General features: G+C 39.6%; 1 protein-coding gene across 1 annotated transcript; it reads left to right on the forward strand.

The window, feature by feature from the left end:
• The first annotated feature begins 1139 nt into the window (after positions 1-1139).
• bet1 (Bet1 golgi vesicular membrane trafficking protein) lies at positions 1140-16119 on the forward strand. Its single transcript, XM_059972559.1, has 4 exons — positions 1140-1439; positions 2566-2660; positions 10648-10704; positions 15937-16119. Exons 1-4 carry the CDS (start codon positions 1421-1423, stop codon positions 16090-16092), a joined length of 327 nt encoding a protein of 108 aa, XP_059828542.1. The 5' UTR covers positions 1140-1420; the 3' UTR covers positions 16093-16119.
• The last annotated feature ends 1017 nt before the right edge of the window (positions 16120-17136 follow it).

The following is a 17136-nucleotide window of genomic DNA, read 5'->3' on the forward strand; positions in this document are numbered from 1 at the left end:
GCCTCCACGGCTGTTTGTGGCAATGAATTCAACAGATTTACCATCCTCTAGTTAAAGTAAATTGTCCATTTTGGTTTTATTAAGTACTCCTTTTGACAGTACAATTCCATTTTCTTAGATAAGTGCTTTGTTTATGTTCTGTAAAACTATTATTATAAATTCAATTCAGTCATGCCATTTCTTTGAAAGTGAGAATTTAATAAGAATTAGTTTCTCTGGAGTTAACAACTGCATTTTTAATACAATTTGCATGCATCAGCTGCAGGGAGTCAGCGAGGCTTATTATTGAGCCTGTCTCCCCTCTTCTTGGAATCAACAGGTCAGAAACTTTAAGATCATTTAGGATTAAGTTGAGGAGAAATTGCTTTCTAAAAGGGTGGTGAATTATTGGAATTTTCTAGCCAAAATGCTATGAAAGTTCAGTTATCAAAGCAGTATTTGTTATAGTTTCGTAACCAAGGTTTTATAGTGGTTCCTGCAAATTGAGTCATGAAAGTCACACCGATTTTTTTTCAAAAAGAGCACTACTGATCAACCATCTTAACATCAGAGGGGGTGGCAGGAGAGATGGATAGGTCAAAATGTGTATCCGTGTTAGGATGAGATTAGGGTTACCGTGGAAATAAATTGTAGAGGCCAACCCAGGTTACCATTATCTTCAATTCTTCTAATTTTCAATAGTGTAGATGACCTTTCAGAAACCAGTTCAAGCAACCACAGTGTTACTTAATCCTTCTGCACCTCTTTTACAGAAATGTATTGTTCTTGTACTTTACTGTTACCTGCACAATTCTCTGCCGCTTTATTTTGCATCCTGTTATTTCACCTTGATCCACCTCAATGCACTGTACAGTATAACGATTTGATCTATATGAATGAACAGTGCGTAAAACAAGCTTTCCACTATGTCTCGGTACATGTGTCAATAAACCAATTCACTTGTCTGTACAGCAGACGCTTTACAAGTTCTTCAATTATCTATAATCCAAACAAAGTGCAAATATGAAATAGGACTTCTCCATACAGCGAAATTAAGGCGATTCATCTCTTCGCGCAGACCAGAAGTCCGCGAGCGCCAGCGTGTGACGTCGGGCTCGCGGTGGGTTCTGGGGAATGTAGTTTTCCTGGGGGAAGAAGCGGCGGACGGTTGCGCTACTGGCCGGAGAGGGGGCGGCCCATTGACTGGCCGCGCGCCGACGCCTCTCGTGGGGCCGACGGGAGGGCCGCGTGCCGCCGGCTGGGGGCGGATTGCCCGGCGGCTGGAAGCCAAGGCGGGCGGGGGGACTGCACGGGATTCTCCCGGCAGCCGCCGCGAGGCCCTCCTTCCCGACTGCGGTGATGTGGCGCTGCCAGGAAGTCAGGGACAGAGTTCAAAACATAGAGAAGCTTCTCTAGTGTCATCGTCAGAGGAGCGGACAAAATGAGACGTGCAGGTTTGGGTAAGACAAGGGGTTTTTAAAAGAGGGAAATCACTGAGAAATCATTTATTTGAGGGTATGCAATCTCCATCAGATGCAAGTCCCAAGCTGGTTGAAAGCAGCTATCATAGTATGTAGTCTATCATGGAACAGTTAATTCGCTGGCCAGACTTCATTGGGTGATTTAGGGAAAGAAGCAACTGAATTTTATTAACTTCAAGAGATAGGAGGAAGTGCGACTAACTGATTGCAGAAGTTCCCAGATTGCAGAAACTCTCTCAGAGAATATTTGGCTGTTGATGGTCAAAGAACTGCATGAGAAGTTTATAATTTGCATAATTGTATCAAGTATTTGATTTCAGTTATATCATTCTTCCCTCGCACCTTATCACTGAAACCTTTAGCAGTTCAATATCATGAAGCACCTCTGTGCTCCTCTAATTATTATCCTATAATCATTTCACTGTCGATGGGCATGCCTTTGAGTCATGTTAGGCTCTATAAATTCCTCACTAAATATTTGCCTGTTCGTTCTTTTCCCTTACCTCATTATTGATTTAAATTACAGGATTTGATGCAGATTCTAAGCCCAATGTCACCTATCCCTTTTGCCTCTATAGATTCTACCAGACTCACTGACTTTCTCCAGCAGTTGTTTTTTTATATGAAATCTGCACCAATCTAAGATTTTAAACTGAATAAAAATTCTGAAAGTACTGGTCAAAAGAAGTATTGGAAAGCTAGAATTCAGAAAGCTAAGTTCATTGTTACATGTAATAGAAAGTTGATATCAGTCTAGAAATGCGAACCTTGAATTAATAACATCACTTAAATCATATTTCAAAACTACACTTCCAGATCATGCCTTGCAAGTTCCTGAAAGTAACTGGAGAATTTGAAAAATTAAATTAATTTAGTAAAATTCTTTAATGAGTGGATGGTAGGTAGTACAGACAAAATTGCATTAGATAAGGTTTGTTTCTTCAGTGAACAGTTAAATATATCCTATGACATTTCAGCTGCTATGATACTTACAGGACTTCACTAATGATGAAGGACACATGTAAGATGTTCTTATTTTGAGTGCCATTTATTATTGCACAAATATTGATATTTCATCTCTGCACAATTTTTTTTTCACTTCTAGGGGAAGGATACACTGGAAGTGGTTACAGTGTTCATGAAGAAGAAAATGATAAATTAACTGAGGGCCTACGAGAAAAAGTGTCTGCTTTAAAATCAGTGAGTTCAAATACTTGTTAGCAGTTAGTGTGTCAGAGCAAGAGTAACAGGTTTGGATCATGTATTTAAGAATGTTCATTATATCTTTCCTTGTCATTTTATTTGTTGCTGATTCCATCATCTGAGTACAGTGTTAATGTGTAATTGGTTAATTTAAATCACATGAAAGCACTGATACGGTTGTATTTTATTTACTTAATTAAAACTTCCACATGGATGTTTTTTGAGAATAACATTTTTTAATAGAATTTATTTCAAGTTGACTTAATTGTGAAAAGAGTGGAGTTCTGTTATTTCTAAATCACATTTCCTTTACATAACAGATTAGTTTCATCAAACTTGAATAATTAATGTTTCAACCAATAGTTAACAATAAATAGCAGTGTGACTTTTGAGAACCTTGTCTAGAAAGGAATTGAGGTAAAATTTTCTCTAGCATTTACAGTATCAGTTTGAGTACAAGGCATTAAAAGTTTTTGCAATCGAAAGTGAACAGCGAAGTCTTGTTCTTTTGGCGTTAACTTCTTTAACCTGCCCACTAGTGTGACTTTCCTTTTCTCTATTTTCTATGTGGGAAATAAAATTTGTCCGAAGTCTGGCAGTTTGTAGAGCCTTCTGTTGTAGTTCTAATGTAATTAGTTGCAATGATCATAAGACATAGGAGCAAAGTTAGGCTATTTGGCCCATCGATTCAGCTCAGCCATTCGATAATGGTTGATTTATTTTCCTTCTCAATTTCATAATCCTGCCTTCTCCCCGTAACCTTTAAATTCCTCAATAATCAAGAACCTATCGAACTGCACTTTAAGTATACCCAATGATTTGGCATCCACAGCTGTCTTGAGGCAACAAATTCCACAGATTCACCACACTCTGGATAGTGAAATTCGTACTCATCTTAGGATTAGTTTTATTATAATTGACATGTCATGAAATTTGTTTGACAGCAGCAGTACAGTGCAATACATAAAGTATACAATAAATTACAGTTGTATATGAAATAAATACATATGATTATGGCAGTATAATATATACATTTACATCTATAGTAGTGCAAAAAGAGAGCAAAAAAAACAATCTGATGGCAGAGGGGAAGAGGCTGTTCCTAAAATGTACAGTATGTGTTTTCTAAAGAGCTATGCCTCTAGACTCCCATGATTGAAACTTACTCGCCACACCCACTGAATCTAAGCTTTTCAATATTTGGTAGGATTCAGTGAGATTCCCTGCCCCCCCCCCCCCATACTAAACTTCAGCAAGTTCAGGTTCAGAGCCGTCAAAACTCCCTATATGTTAAACCTTTTATTTCTAGGATCATTCTCATGAGCTTCTTCTGGACTATCTCAAATGCCAGCATACCTTCCTTAGATATGGGGTCCAAACCTACTCACAATATTCCAAGTGTGGTCTACCAATGCCTTAGAAATTCTCATCATTACATCCTTTCTTTTATATTCTTGTCCTCTTGAAATGAATGCTCACATTGCATTTGCCTAACTTACTACCGACTCAACCTGGAAGTTAACCTTTCAGTAATCCTGCACTAGAACTCCCAGAACCCTTAGCACCTTTGATTTCTGAATTCTCTCCCCATTTCTCTCCCCTTTATTCCTTCTACCAACATGTATGACCATGTACAGTGCCTATAAAAAGTATTCACCCCACTCCCCCACCTTAGAATTTTTTAAAATTTTACAACATTGAATCACAGTAGATTTAATTTGGCTTGTTTTGACACTGATCAACTGAAACACTCTTTCGTGTCAAAGTAAAAGCAGTTCTCTAGAAAGTGATCTAAATTATTTGCAAATATGCAACACAAAATAATTGATTGCATAAGTATTCATCCCCTTTAATATGTCAGATCAAATCATCACTGGTGCAGCCATTTGGTCTTAGAAGTCACATAATTAGTTAAATGGAGATTGCCATGTGCAGTCAATGTGTTTCAATTGATTATAGTAAAAATACGTCTTTTTCTGGAAGATCCAACTGCTTGTGAGTCAGTATCCTTGCAGAAGCTACACCATGAAGACAGAAGAACATTCCAAGCAACTCTATGAAAAGCACAAGCCAGGAGATGGAAACAAGAACATTTCCAAGTCACTGAATATCCCTTGGAGTACAGTTAAGTCAACCGTCAAGTTGTAACTGTGCCTAGAGCAGACCATCCTCAGAGACTGCGTGCCCTTGCAAGAAGGGGACTATTGAGGGAGACCACCAAGAGAGCTCTGCAGGAGTTGCAAACTTCAGTGGCTGAGATGGAAGAGACTGCACATACAACAGCTGTTGCCCAGGTGCTTCGCCAGTCGCAGCTTTATAGGAGAGTGGCAAAGAGAAAGCCACTGTTGGAAGAAAAAACTCACATGAAATCTCAGCCAGAGATTTGTTTTTCAGCTTGTCAATGATCCCAAGCATAAAGCCAAAGCTACCAAGGAAAGGCTTAAAAACAACGAAGTTAATGTCATGGAGTGGCCAAGTCAGAGTCCAGAGACTCTGAAGTCAGCTGGAAGAAGGTTCTATGATCTGATGAAACCAAAATTGAGCTTTCTGGCTCCCAGACTAAGCACTATGTTTGGCATAAGCCAAACTCCGCACATCATGGTGTGAAGCATTGTACTGTGGGGATACTTCACTGTAGCAGGCTCTGGAAGGCTTGTGAAGGCAGAGGGTAAAATTAATGCAGCAAAATACAGGGAAAACCTGATGCAGTCTGCAAGAGAACTGCAACTTGGGAGAAGATTTGTTTTCCAGCAAGATAATGACCCCAAGCATAAAGCCAAGGCTACACAGGAATGGCTTCAAAACAACAAAGTTAATGTCCTGAGTGACTGTCAGAGTCCAAACCTCAATCTAATTGAGAATTTGTGGCTGAACTTGAAAAGGTCAATCTGACAGACCTTGAGCAGTTTTGTAAAGAAAAATGGGGGAAAATTGCAGTGTCCAGATGTGCAAAGCTGATAGAGACATATCCAGAGACTCAGAGTTGTAATTGCTGCCAAAGGTGCATCTACTAAATATTGACTTGAAGAGGTGAATACTTGTGCAATCAATTATTTTGTGTTTTATATTTGCAATTAGTTTAGTTCACATTGTAGAGATTGTTTTCACTTTGACACGAAAGAGTTTTTATCCTCTTGATTGTGTTTTAAAAAAGCCAAATTAAATCCACAGTAATTCAATGTTGTAGAACAATAAAACATGAAAACTTCCAAGGGGAAGGAAAAATACTTTTTATAGGCACTGTACTTCCCCACACTGTATCCCATCTGCCTCTTCTTTGCCCAACTCCGAGTCTGCCTAAGTCCTTCTGCAGACTTCCTGCTTTTTCAACACTACCTGCCCCTCCATGTAGCTTTTCTCATCCATAAACTTGGCCACAAAGCCATCAAGTTCATCATGCCATCATTAACATAATATGAAAAGTAATGAACCCAACACCTACCCCTGTGGAGCCTCATGTGCAGAATCTTTTGAAAGGCCTTCTGAAAATCCATGTGAACAACATCCTTTCTTTCTTTTTCAATCTTTTTATTGAATTTCATATATAAAGGAAACATAACATAATAGTGAATAGGTTATAAGTGCAATAGACTTGAGATTACATTAATAATAAGATAACAATATCCTATTAAATATCAACAACAAAAAAATAGTATAATCAATCAAGTCTATAATAATTATATATGAAAAAAATAAAAATAATCATCAAAAGAAGAAAAAAAAATTTTAAAATACAAGAAAAAATATATAGAAAAAAAACCACTAAACTAAACTAACATGGGCAATAATAACAGTTTATATGTATATAATAGTGTCAAGAACTCCGGAACTCCATACCTGAACAAGAATAAGCAGAGAGAAGGTCTGGAAGAGGCCAGATTAATTCATATGAAAATGTCGAATGAACGTTCCCCAAGTTTCTTCAAATTTAATTGATGAGTCAAAAATAGTGCTTCTAATTTTTTCCAAGCTCAGATAAGAAATAGTTTGAGAGAACCACTGGAACGTGGTAGGAGGATTTACTTCTTTCCAATTTTGTAATATAGACCTTCTGTGGCCATTAATGTTACAAAAGTAATCATTCGTCTAATTGAAGGGGAAAACTGATTACCATCCTCATTTGGTATACCAAAAATTGCAGTAATAAAATGAGGTTGTAAATCGATATTCCAAATTGAGGAAATGGTAGCAAATATGTCCTTCCAATAGTTATGTAAAGCGGGATATGACCAAAACATATGGGTCAATGAAGCCACATCTAAATGACATCTGTCACATTGAGGGTTAATATGAGAATAGAATCGAGCAAGCTTATCTTTAGATATAAGAGCTCTATGTACAATTTTAAATTGTATTAAAGCATGTTTAGTACATACAGAAGAAGAATTAACCATTTGTAAAATTTTTTCCCATTTTTCTGTTGATATATTATATTGAAGTTCTTTTTCCCATTCTTGTTTAATTCTACCTGATATTTCTGGTTGTATCTTCATAATCGTAAAGCCACTAATCCCTTCTGACAAGGATTTAAGGTAAAAATCAAATCTGAGAAATCCATTGAAGTTGAATTGGGGAAAGATGGTAGAACTTTATGTAGAAAATTTCTGATTTGTAAATATCTAAAAAAATTAGTTTTAGGTAACTTAAATTTGTTGGAACAACATCCATTGACTGTCCTTTGTTTTTCTTGCCCTTTATTTCCTCAAAGAATTCCCACAGACTTGTCAGGCATGATTTCTCCTTTAGGAAGCCATCCTGACTTCAGTGTATTTGATCATGTCCCTCCAGATATTCTTAATAGTGGGCTGACACTTGCCGATCATTGAAGTCAGTTTAACTGGTCTATAATTTTCTGTCTTTTGCCTCCTTCCCTCCCTTAAAGAATGGAGTGACAATTGCAATTTTCTACTCCTCAGGAAGCATTTCAGCTTCAAGTAATTCTTAAAAGATCATAACTAATGCCTCCACAATCTCTTCAGCTACCTCATTTCAGAACCCTGGGGCATAGTCCATCTGGTCCAGGTGATTTATCTACCTCCAGACCTTCCATGATTGCCAAGCACTTTTTCTTTACTAATAGTGACTGTATGCCCCCTGAAACCTCTCAAATTTCTGATATGCTGGTGGAGTCTTCCATGTTGAAGACTGATGCAAAATACTTATTCAATTTGACCACCATTTCTTTGTTCCCCAATCATTACCTCTCCAATATTAGTTCCCAGCATTCCAATGTCCACTCTTGCCTCTCTTTTACTCTTTAACAACTTTTGCTATCCTCTTTAATATTATTGGCTAGCTAGCTTGCATTAACGTTTTATCGTTTCTCAACTTATTGTTATTTTAGTTGCTTTTGATTGCTTTTAAAAGCTTCCCATTAATTGCTATCATTGTATGCTGTCTCTGTTGTTTTTATTCAGTCTTTGACTTCCCTTTAGAATGCTGCTTTTTTGGATGAATTGATCTTTTGTCTTCCAAATTACTCCCAGAAACTCCAGTCGTTAATGCTGTACTGTATATCCTGCTATTGTCTTCTTCCAATCAATTTTGGTCAGCTTCTCTCTCATGCTGTTGTAATTTCCTTTACTCAATAGTAGTGCTGATGCAATTGGTTTTAGCTTCTCTCTCTCAAACTACAGGGTGAATTCTTTAATATTATGATCACTGCCTCCAAGGGTTCCTTTTCCTTAAGCTCTCTAATTAAATCCTGTTCACTACACAACACCCAGTCCAGAATTGCCTTTTCCCTCATGGACTTAATCTCAAGCTGCTTTAAAAGGCCATCTCGTAGGGATTCTACAGATTCCATTTTTTTGGGATTCAGCACCAACCTGACTTTTCTAATCTTCCCATGACTATTGTAATATTGAAATTCCCCCATGACTATTGTGACATTGCCCTTTTTTGTACATACCTTTTCTATGTCCCATTGTAAATTGTACCCTATATCCTGGCTACTGTTCAGAGACCCTTATATAACTCCCATCAAGGCCTTTTTACCCTTGCATTTTCTTAACTCTACCCACGATTCTACATCTTCTGCACCTTTGTCACTTCTTTCTAAAGATTTGATTTCATTTTTTACCAACAGAGCCACCCAACCCCTCTGCCGACCTGCTTGTCCTTTCGATAAGACGTGTATCCTTGAATATTAAGCTCTCACCTGTAATCTTTCAGCCACAACTCTGTTATGGCCAAATGTCATACCTGCCAATTTCTAACAGTGCTTCATGATCATCTACCTTATTTTCTATGATGCATGCATACAAATATTGCACTTGCAGTCCTGTATTCAGCGCGTTTCATTTCAATGTTGTCTCCAGGCTTTCTGAAGATTAATTCTTATCCCTTTTTGAACTTGTCTTATTTTTTATTCTGGAGTCTTCAGTAACTTCTCTTGCACTCTCCTTCCCTCTTATATTATCCATACTTTTCCAGGATATTGAACCTAGTCCCTACTCTTTAGATTAAAGACCATCAGGGTCTGTTTCAAATTGCATATTCCTAGTTATGCAATTTGCCAAGACCCTGGTCCCAGTTCAGGTGGAGCCTGCCACAGCGGAGCAGCTCCCTCTTTCTCTGATTTTGACAGCAATGTCTGACAAATTCAAACCTGTTTCTTCTACACCAATCTTTCGCCATACATTTAACTGTCTGATCTCATTAATCCTGTGCCAGTCTGCATGTGGCTCAGGTAACAATCCAGAGATTATATTTTTGGTTCTGCGTTTTAATATAGTCCCTAATTGCTCGAATTCCTTCAGTGGCACTTAATAACTCGTTCTTCCTACAGTAAATACCCACATGGACCACGACAACTAGATCTTCCCCTTCCCACTCCAAATTCCTTTGCAGCTGTCCTGAACCCAGGCACCAGGCAAACACACGGCCTTCCTGACTCTCAATCCTTGCGACAGAGTTGTCTGCGGTCCCCACTCATACCCTCATGGGGAGCAACAATCTCACCTCTATGGGGCAAGCTCCAGCACTATCTCTTGGATCCCCCTACCTGCATCATTCACAGTTACTCCGTTTTGTAGCTGGCCACAGACTAGTAGTTAATCTAATGGATGTGACTGCCTCTTGAAGCACAGTGTATGGGTAACTCTCTCCCTCACTGATGAATCACAGCGTTTGAAGCTCAGATTCCAGGTCATCAACTTTGAGCCAAAGCCTCAGATCTCATATTGTTATATTGTTTACTTTTAAATCACATCACAAATGCACTCCTATAACTATGCATAGCAGCTTGATTTAACTATTTGAAGTAAGGGATTTAATTCAAATAACTGAACAATTCCATTAATGTTTACCATCCTTTGCTGCAACTCTGTGGATCCCCATTTCCTAGCTTTTGGATATAGAGAAAGAAAAAAAGTTAAAATACAGAAAATAAACAAAACATCCTAATTAGATGGTGTAGGAAATACAGTGATTGTCTTCACAAGTGAACAGAGTTTAATATATTATGTAATCATCAGTCCCAGCAGCAAATTCTTCGTCTTTCCACTGTCATTGACCAAGAGTACCAACTTTGAGAGAAGACACCAATCATCGAGCACCTATCTACACTAATGCCATTTTATTTTCCCCCGATCTCCATCACCTTGCCCCAGATTTTTCTGTTCGCCTACACACAAAGAGCAATTTCCATTGGCCAGTTCCTCCAACCACCTGTGCTGCTTCGGATGTGAGAGAAAACCCAGAGGAGGTCCACAAGATCACAAGTACACAGTAAACACCAGAGGTCAGGATTGAACCTGGTTCACTGCTGTTATGATACTGGAGCTGTACTGGCTAAACCATAATGCTGTGAAAATCTCAACTTAAATATTATTTTGCTGTTAAATAGACACCAGGAACATGTCATTGAATGAAAATGGCTTCTTCATAATTTTCATCATTCTTCTTGTCTTTTTAAAATTTAAAACATGATATCTGAGTACAAATAAACACAGTGTTTTGGTATACCTTCCTCTCTTGACAGCTTTCCATTGATATTGGAACTGAAGTGAAGTACCACAATAAACTGCTGGATGATATGGTATGTATTGAATACATTCTCATTCAGCTATCACGAAAAGTATATTGTCTCTACTGTATACAGTAATTTTTTAGTTTGTATTTGGGTAGATAGGCAGCAATCCAGAAATTACAATATTCCTATTTCACACACATCTGCTCTCACCCCATCCTCCCGCCACCCCACTAGGGATAGGCTTCCCCTTGTCCTCACCTACCACCACACCAGCCTCCAGGTCCAACATATAATTCTCCATAACTTCTGCCACCTCCAACGGGATCCCACCACCAAGCACATCTTTCACTCCCCCCCACCCTTTCTGCTTTCTGCAGGGATTGCTCCCTAGGCGACTCCCTTGTCCACTTGTCCCCCCCATCCCTTCCCACCGATCTCCCTCCTGGCACTTACCCTTGTAAGCGGAACAAGTGCTACACCTGCCCTTACACTTCCTCCCTCACCACCATTCAGGGCCCCAAATAGTCCTTCCAGGTAAAGTGACACTTCACCTGTGAGTCGGCTGGTGTGGTATACTGCATCCGGTGCTCCTGGTGTGGCCTTTTATATATAGGTGAGACCCGAAGCAGACTGGGAGACCGTTTCGCTGAACACCTACGCTCTGTCCACCAGAGAAAGCAGGATCTCCCAGTCGCCACACATCTTAATTCCACGTCCCATTCCCATTCTGATATGTCTATCTATGGTCTCCTCTACTGTCAAGATGAAGCCACACTCAGGTTGGAGGAAGAACACCTTATATTCTGTCTGCGTAGCCTCCAACCTGATAGCATGAACATTAATTTCTCTAACTTCCGTTAATGCCCCCCCTCCCCTTCTTACCCCAATCCCTTATTTATTTATTTCTCTCCCTCTCCCTCTCCTTTTTTCTTTTCTTTCTCTCTTTTCTCTCTCTGTCCCTCTCACAATCACTGCTTGCCTGCTCTCCATCTCCCTCTGGTGCTTCCCTCCCCCTTTCTTTCTCCCTAGGCCTCCCATCCCATGATCCTTTCCCTTCTCAGTGTGTATCCCTTTTGCCAATCCACTTTCCTGCTTTTAGCTTCATCTCTCCCCCTCCTGTCTTCTCCTGTCATTTTGGATCTCCCCCTCCCCCTCCCGCTTTCAAATCTCTTGCTGTATTCTTCCAGTTAGTAGTGACAAAGGGTTTCGGCCTGAAACCTCGACTGTATCTCTTCCTATAGATGCTGCCTGGCCTGCTGTGTTCCACCAGCATATTGTGTGTGCCACTATCCTTGGGCTTCTGCTTTTCAGCTTCCTACAGAGCTTTCTATATTCTCACTTCAGGACCTCTTCCTTTTTCCTACCTATGTTTTTGGTTCCAATATGTACCATAACTTCTGGCTGTGGACATGATCTGGGATGTCCCTGACCCTGACACCTGGGAGGCAACATGACATCTAGGGAGTTTCTTTCAGATCTGCAAAATCTCCTGCCTGTTCCCCTATCACCATTGTTTTCCTCTTCTCCCCCTGTCCCTTCTGAGTCGTAGTGACAGAAGACCTTGTTGCTGCGGCTTTCCTCTTTTAGGTCATCGCCCAACAGCATGCGAAGTAGTATTCTGTTATCGATGGAAACAGCCTGGGGCAGGGGTCGGCAACGTTTACCGCTGAAAGAGCCAATATGGACCCATTTCCCACAGAAAAGAAAACACTGGGAGCCACAAAACCCGTTTGACATTTAAAATGAAATAACACTGCATACAACGGTTTTTTTTTTGCCTTTATGCTATGTATAAACAAACTATAATGTGTTGCATTTATGAAATTGATGAACTCCTGCAGAGAAAACGAAATTACATTTCTGCATGCAACAAAAACATTTTGAACTCCGAAAAAAAGACGTTGGGTTGAAGGTTACTCCATAGTTAGCCTACCTTGGATTGAAGAATTAAAAGAAAGCGCGCACTGGTGGGTGTCAGGCATTGGCAGTGGTGATGTATATTAATAGCGATAAAAAAACACGTTGTAGCGGTGTGCTACACGCAGCGCTAAAATAATGACACTGCAGTCAAAGGTAACTTTATTCGAACTAAACAGCCTTGCTTTAAAGCCTCCCTCAACCTGCCCCCGTGGGCGCGGATGCTCCAAAAGGCACGTACTCACAAACCCCCGTAGGCTATCTCCCTTAGCCGGAACGGTGGCTAATTGTGAGCCGGTTCAGATGTGCCAGGAAATGGGGTCTCCACAACGTTTTATTTAGATTGTACAAGATCACCATAATCTTCAAATTTCGAATTACATTTCAAAAACTAACAAACCACGGGGAGCCGCAGCACAGACATGAAAGAGTCGCATGCGGCTCCGGAGCCGCGGGTTGCCGACCCCTGGCCTGGGGGTACTCTGTCTATTCCTTTTCTCTCTTCGACAGTTACCAAGCTTATGCATCTTAGATTCGACTATCTCCCTGTAGCTCCTATCTGTCACCTCATTCTCCTGAAGTCATCCAGTTCCAGCTTCTGTTGCTTACCATGTAAGGTGCTGCATCCAGATGCACTTCCCACACATATAATGATCAGGGACAGTGGAGGACTCCCAGATCTCCCACATCTTGCATGAGGAGCCCATCACAGACCTGGGATCCTTTCTCACTCCTGTAATTAGGCATTAAAAAAGAAAGTGGAATTTGACAGAAACTTCAACCCAGTCTCTGCCTTTCTCACTGAAGACACTTGAACCCTAAGTTTATGAGTAGCATAACACAAAAGCTTCTTTACCTCATTAAGGGATTGGACCAGAAAAAGTTTTTTTTCTACATATTTCTTTATATTTATCAAGGATTACCACTACATAATTATCCTGACATTATAGTCATTACAAAGACTGTGCAGGTGAAAATTCAACATTCTCTTTACTCATAAAGTCATGTAAATCCAATTGCAAGTGTGCAACTAGGAAGTGGAAAATAAAAGTATAGCAAGGCCCTTTGCTGCTTCAGTATTAGTGCATGTAAAGCCGATAACTGAATAATGAAGAAATACAGAAGTAGAATGAATTTTATTGGTATAAATGAAAGCAGATATAAATAAGCTCTCCTCGGACTTCCAGTGGGTCGATTTTACTGATGTTTCAGTGACAAGTTCTGCCATCTTCATCAGGATGATGTCAAGGAATGTCTAGTCTGGTAGTATATCTACCCCTGTTGTCTGTCCCTCCCTATTGGTTAGTCCTCATCCAATAAGGTTTCTGGTGTCCCATGTTGCTTACAATTGAATTCCAGTTCTTACTTAGAGTGAGACCTTGGTCTTTGTTCAAGTACTTTTCCTCTAGTTTTATTTCAATGGCTTCCTTCACCAGGTGATCCCAAAAGTCTTTGGTGCAGCACAGTAGTTTTGTGCTGTTGAAGTCAGTCCTGTAGCCATTGTGAATGCAGTTGTTCTACTGCCAATTTCTCCGGGTAACCCAAATGGATACACCTCTTAGGCTCCTTGATGCAGGTTTCCACCGTGCGTCCTGTCTGGCTGTTACACACTGTGCATCCCGCCTGGCCAATATACACTGCTTCACATTCACGGGGAATCCCGCCATTCTGAATCCCAGGTCACCTTTGACCCATGTAAATTCTAATTTGAGTTTCCTTTTGGGATTGTGGATGGCATTAATCCAGATTCATTGGGATACTGGTGAACCTTCCAGAAACCATGGAAATATAGGTGGTAGTGATGGATTCTTCCTTGGTGTTAGGTTTCCTGGTTTTTCCATTGGCCCTTTTAAGAGCCTGATTAATTTCCTTTACCTTGTAGCCAGTCTATTGAACTGTTGTACATAATCATCTTATTTCTCTTGGAGACTCTCTGGGTCCGAAATAGTTTCTCCACGGTTAGTCAAAGTAGAAATAACCAATAGTTCCATAACCATCTGAACAGCGCACATCCAAACATTCAATTTATGATGGAGATGGAGAAGATTGTCTTCTGTTCCTGGGCATTCTAATATGGAAACCGGACGGTAGCCTCGGACCGGATGTCTATTGGAAACCCACTCACACGGACTTGGAACTCAACAATAACAGCCACCATCGCACCTCCCAGCATAGAGTCGTACCATCTACTTTGATTAACCATGTGAAAATTATTTCGGACCCAGGAAGTCTTCACGAAAAATAAGACTATTCCGTACAACATTCCGACAGAATGGCTACAAGCTGAAGGATCTCAATTGGGCCTTAAAAGGGCAGATGGAAAAACCAGGAAAGCTAACAACTATGAGGAAGCAAACAAGAGGAAATCTGCAGATGCTGGAAATTCAAGCAACACACACAAAATGCTGGTGGAAGAAGCACTGTCGATGTTTCGGGCCGAGACCCTTCCTATAGATGCTGCCTGGCCGGCTGCATTCCACAAGCATTTTGTGTGTAACTATGAGGAACCTGTTGCTACCGCCTGTCTTTCCTGTATTTCCACATTTTCTAGAAGGATCGCCAGGATCCTGAAGAAATACCAGATTAATACCATCCACAAATCCATACGGAACCTTAAATCTCAACTTCTGTGGGTCAAAGATGACCTGGGACTCAGAGCAGCTGGCGTTTACAGGATTCCCTGTGAATGCAGAGCAGTGTATATCAGCCAGAAGTGACACACAGCGGAAACCCACATCAAAGAGCACAGGAGGCTTATCTGTGAGTTACCCGGAGAAATTAGCAGTAGCAGAACATTGCATTTGCAATGGCCATAGGACTGACTTCTTTTGTGCCGCACCATTGGGTTTTAGATCATCTGGTGAAGGAAGCCATTGAAGTAAAACTAGAGACAAAGAATTTTAACAAAGACCAAGGTCTCTCTCTAAGTAACAACTAGAATTCGATTGTAAGCAACGTGGGACAGTGAAAACCTGATTGGCTAGTCTTCACCCAATCAGCAAGAATGGATAATGGGTTATATATACTACTGGACAAGACATGTCTCAGCATCATCCCTGATGAAGATGGCAGAGTCTGTCATTGAAACGTTGGTTAAAATCAACATCTGTACCCGGCTAGAAGCGCAAGAAGAGTTTATTCATCGGATATGCTGGGAAGGCACTTGGTCTGAAAGCATAAACATTTTGATAGGAATTTAATCAAAATTTTTGTACTAAAAATTATATCATACAATGATTTATAGGCTATTGGAACAAATGCAAACCATTAATTAATATAAAATACATCATGCTAAGGGACATTGTAGTGTTCAGGAATATATAATCGAGTGTGTGCATTGAATTTTGCATTTTCAACTGTGTATCCATACCCTTTTCACAGGATGCAGGATTTGAATCTACAGGTGGACTGTTGGGTGCCACGATGGGTAGACTCAAGCATCTGTCTCGTGGGAGCCAAACAAAAGTTTTATGCTACATGATGCTTTTTGCATTTTTTGTTTTCTTTGTACTTTATTGGATTATTAAACTGAGGTGAAATAAACTTGTATCTGGTTCTAACTTATTGCATATTGCTATACAGAATCTCTTTTGTAAGATAGTTGAGATGTGATTAATGTCGAAGGCTATTATTTAACATTACATTCTAGTTACAGACTGCAATTTCATGTACCCTTAATGTTTGCTTATCTTAACAGAACTTCCCATGTTTTTAAAATGAAAAATGTTAGTGGTAGTCATCCTCAGAGCCATTCCCAGAGGTCGTGGTGACCTTGTTTCCAGAATGTTTCTTTGGGTTCAAAATTAATTGATGAGTCCCTTATGAGATTGCATATTCTGTTAGGGTGGCTATTCTGGCAATTAAAATTAATTTTCCTATTTTTTCATGCACTGAGTGAAATACTAATTACAATTATTAAGGAATAAAATGGAAAACAAAAATCCTTTTTGAAATATGCACCATTGATAACTCAGTTCCGTGTGTAATTTCTACAGGTTGGATGTGAATATTTTATTGTGATTCAATATATATTGAACTACTTAATAGTGTAGCAAGGAGTGGACTGTTTCTCCGATGCTATATGTCCATTTTCAATCTTTTTATTGATTTTCCAATAAAGAATATACAAATCACAGAAGTTTAGCAAGCATAATAAAAAAGACATATAAACAGCAACAAAAAAACAAAGTATATATCATCAAAATCAGATAGGTAAAATGTTACGCTGTTATATATAAACAATATAGTCGAAAAAACTACAACTCCTCATTTTCACATAAGTGTTGCCAAGTTTATCTAGAAATTCGAGTAAGAAGGAAAATCAGGTGGTGCTCTGTTATTCTTTGACATTTCTGCACTTCATTTTATTGTTTTTCTTTAAATATTCTTAAATACTATTAAATTGCTCTGGTGTTTCATAACAGTTGATAAATTATTCAAACATTTCAGTAGACTTGTCTGTTCACCCATTTCATAAACTGAAAAGCAAGGTAGTTTCCAAACTGCTTTCAGACATATTCTAGAGACACTGCAGCACTAATGGTATTACCTGGCTGCATTTAGTCACAACCTAATCTTAAT

The sequence above is a fragment of the Hypanus sabinus genome, chromosome 6 (assembly GCF_030144855.1).
Source record: "Hypanus sabinus isolate sHypSab1 chromosome 6, sHypSab1.hap1, whole genome shotgun sequence".
In the NCBI taxonomy this organism is placed as follows: domain Eukaryota; kingdom Metazoa; phylum Chordata; class Chondrichthyes; order Myliobatiformes; family Dasyatidae; genus Hypanus; species Hypanus sabinus.

Coding starts and splice junctions, on each gene's coding strand:
- bet1 (XM_059972559.1), top strand. Junction 2,661..10,647: donor AAGTGTCTGCTTTAAAATCA/GTGAGTTCAAAT, acceptor CTCTCTTGACAG/CTTTCCATTGATATTGGAAC. Junction 10,705..15,936: donor ATAAACTGCTGGATGATATG/GTATGTATTGAA, acceptor CCCTTTTCACAG/GATGCAGGATTTGAATCTAC.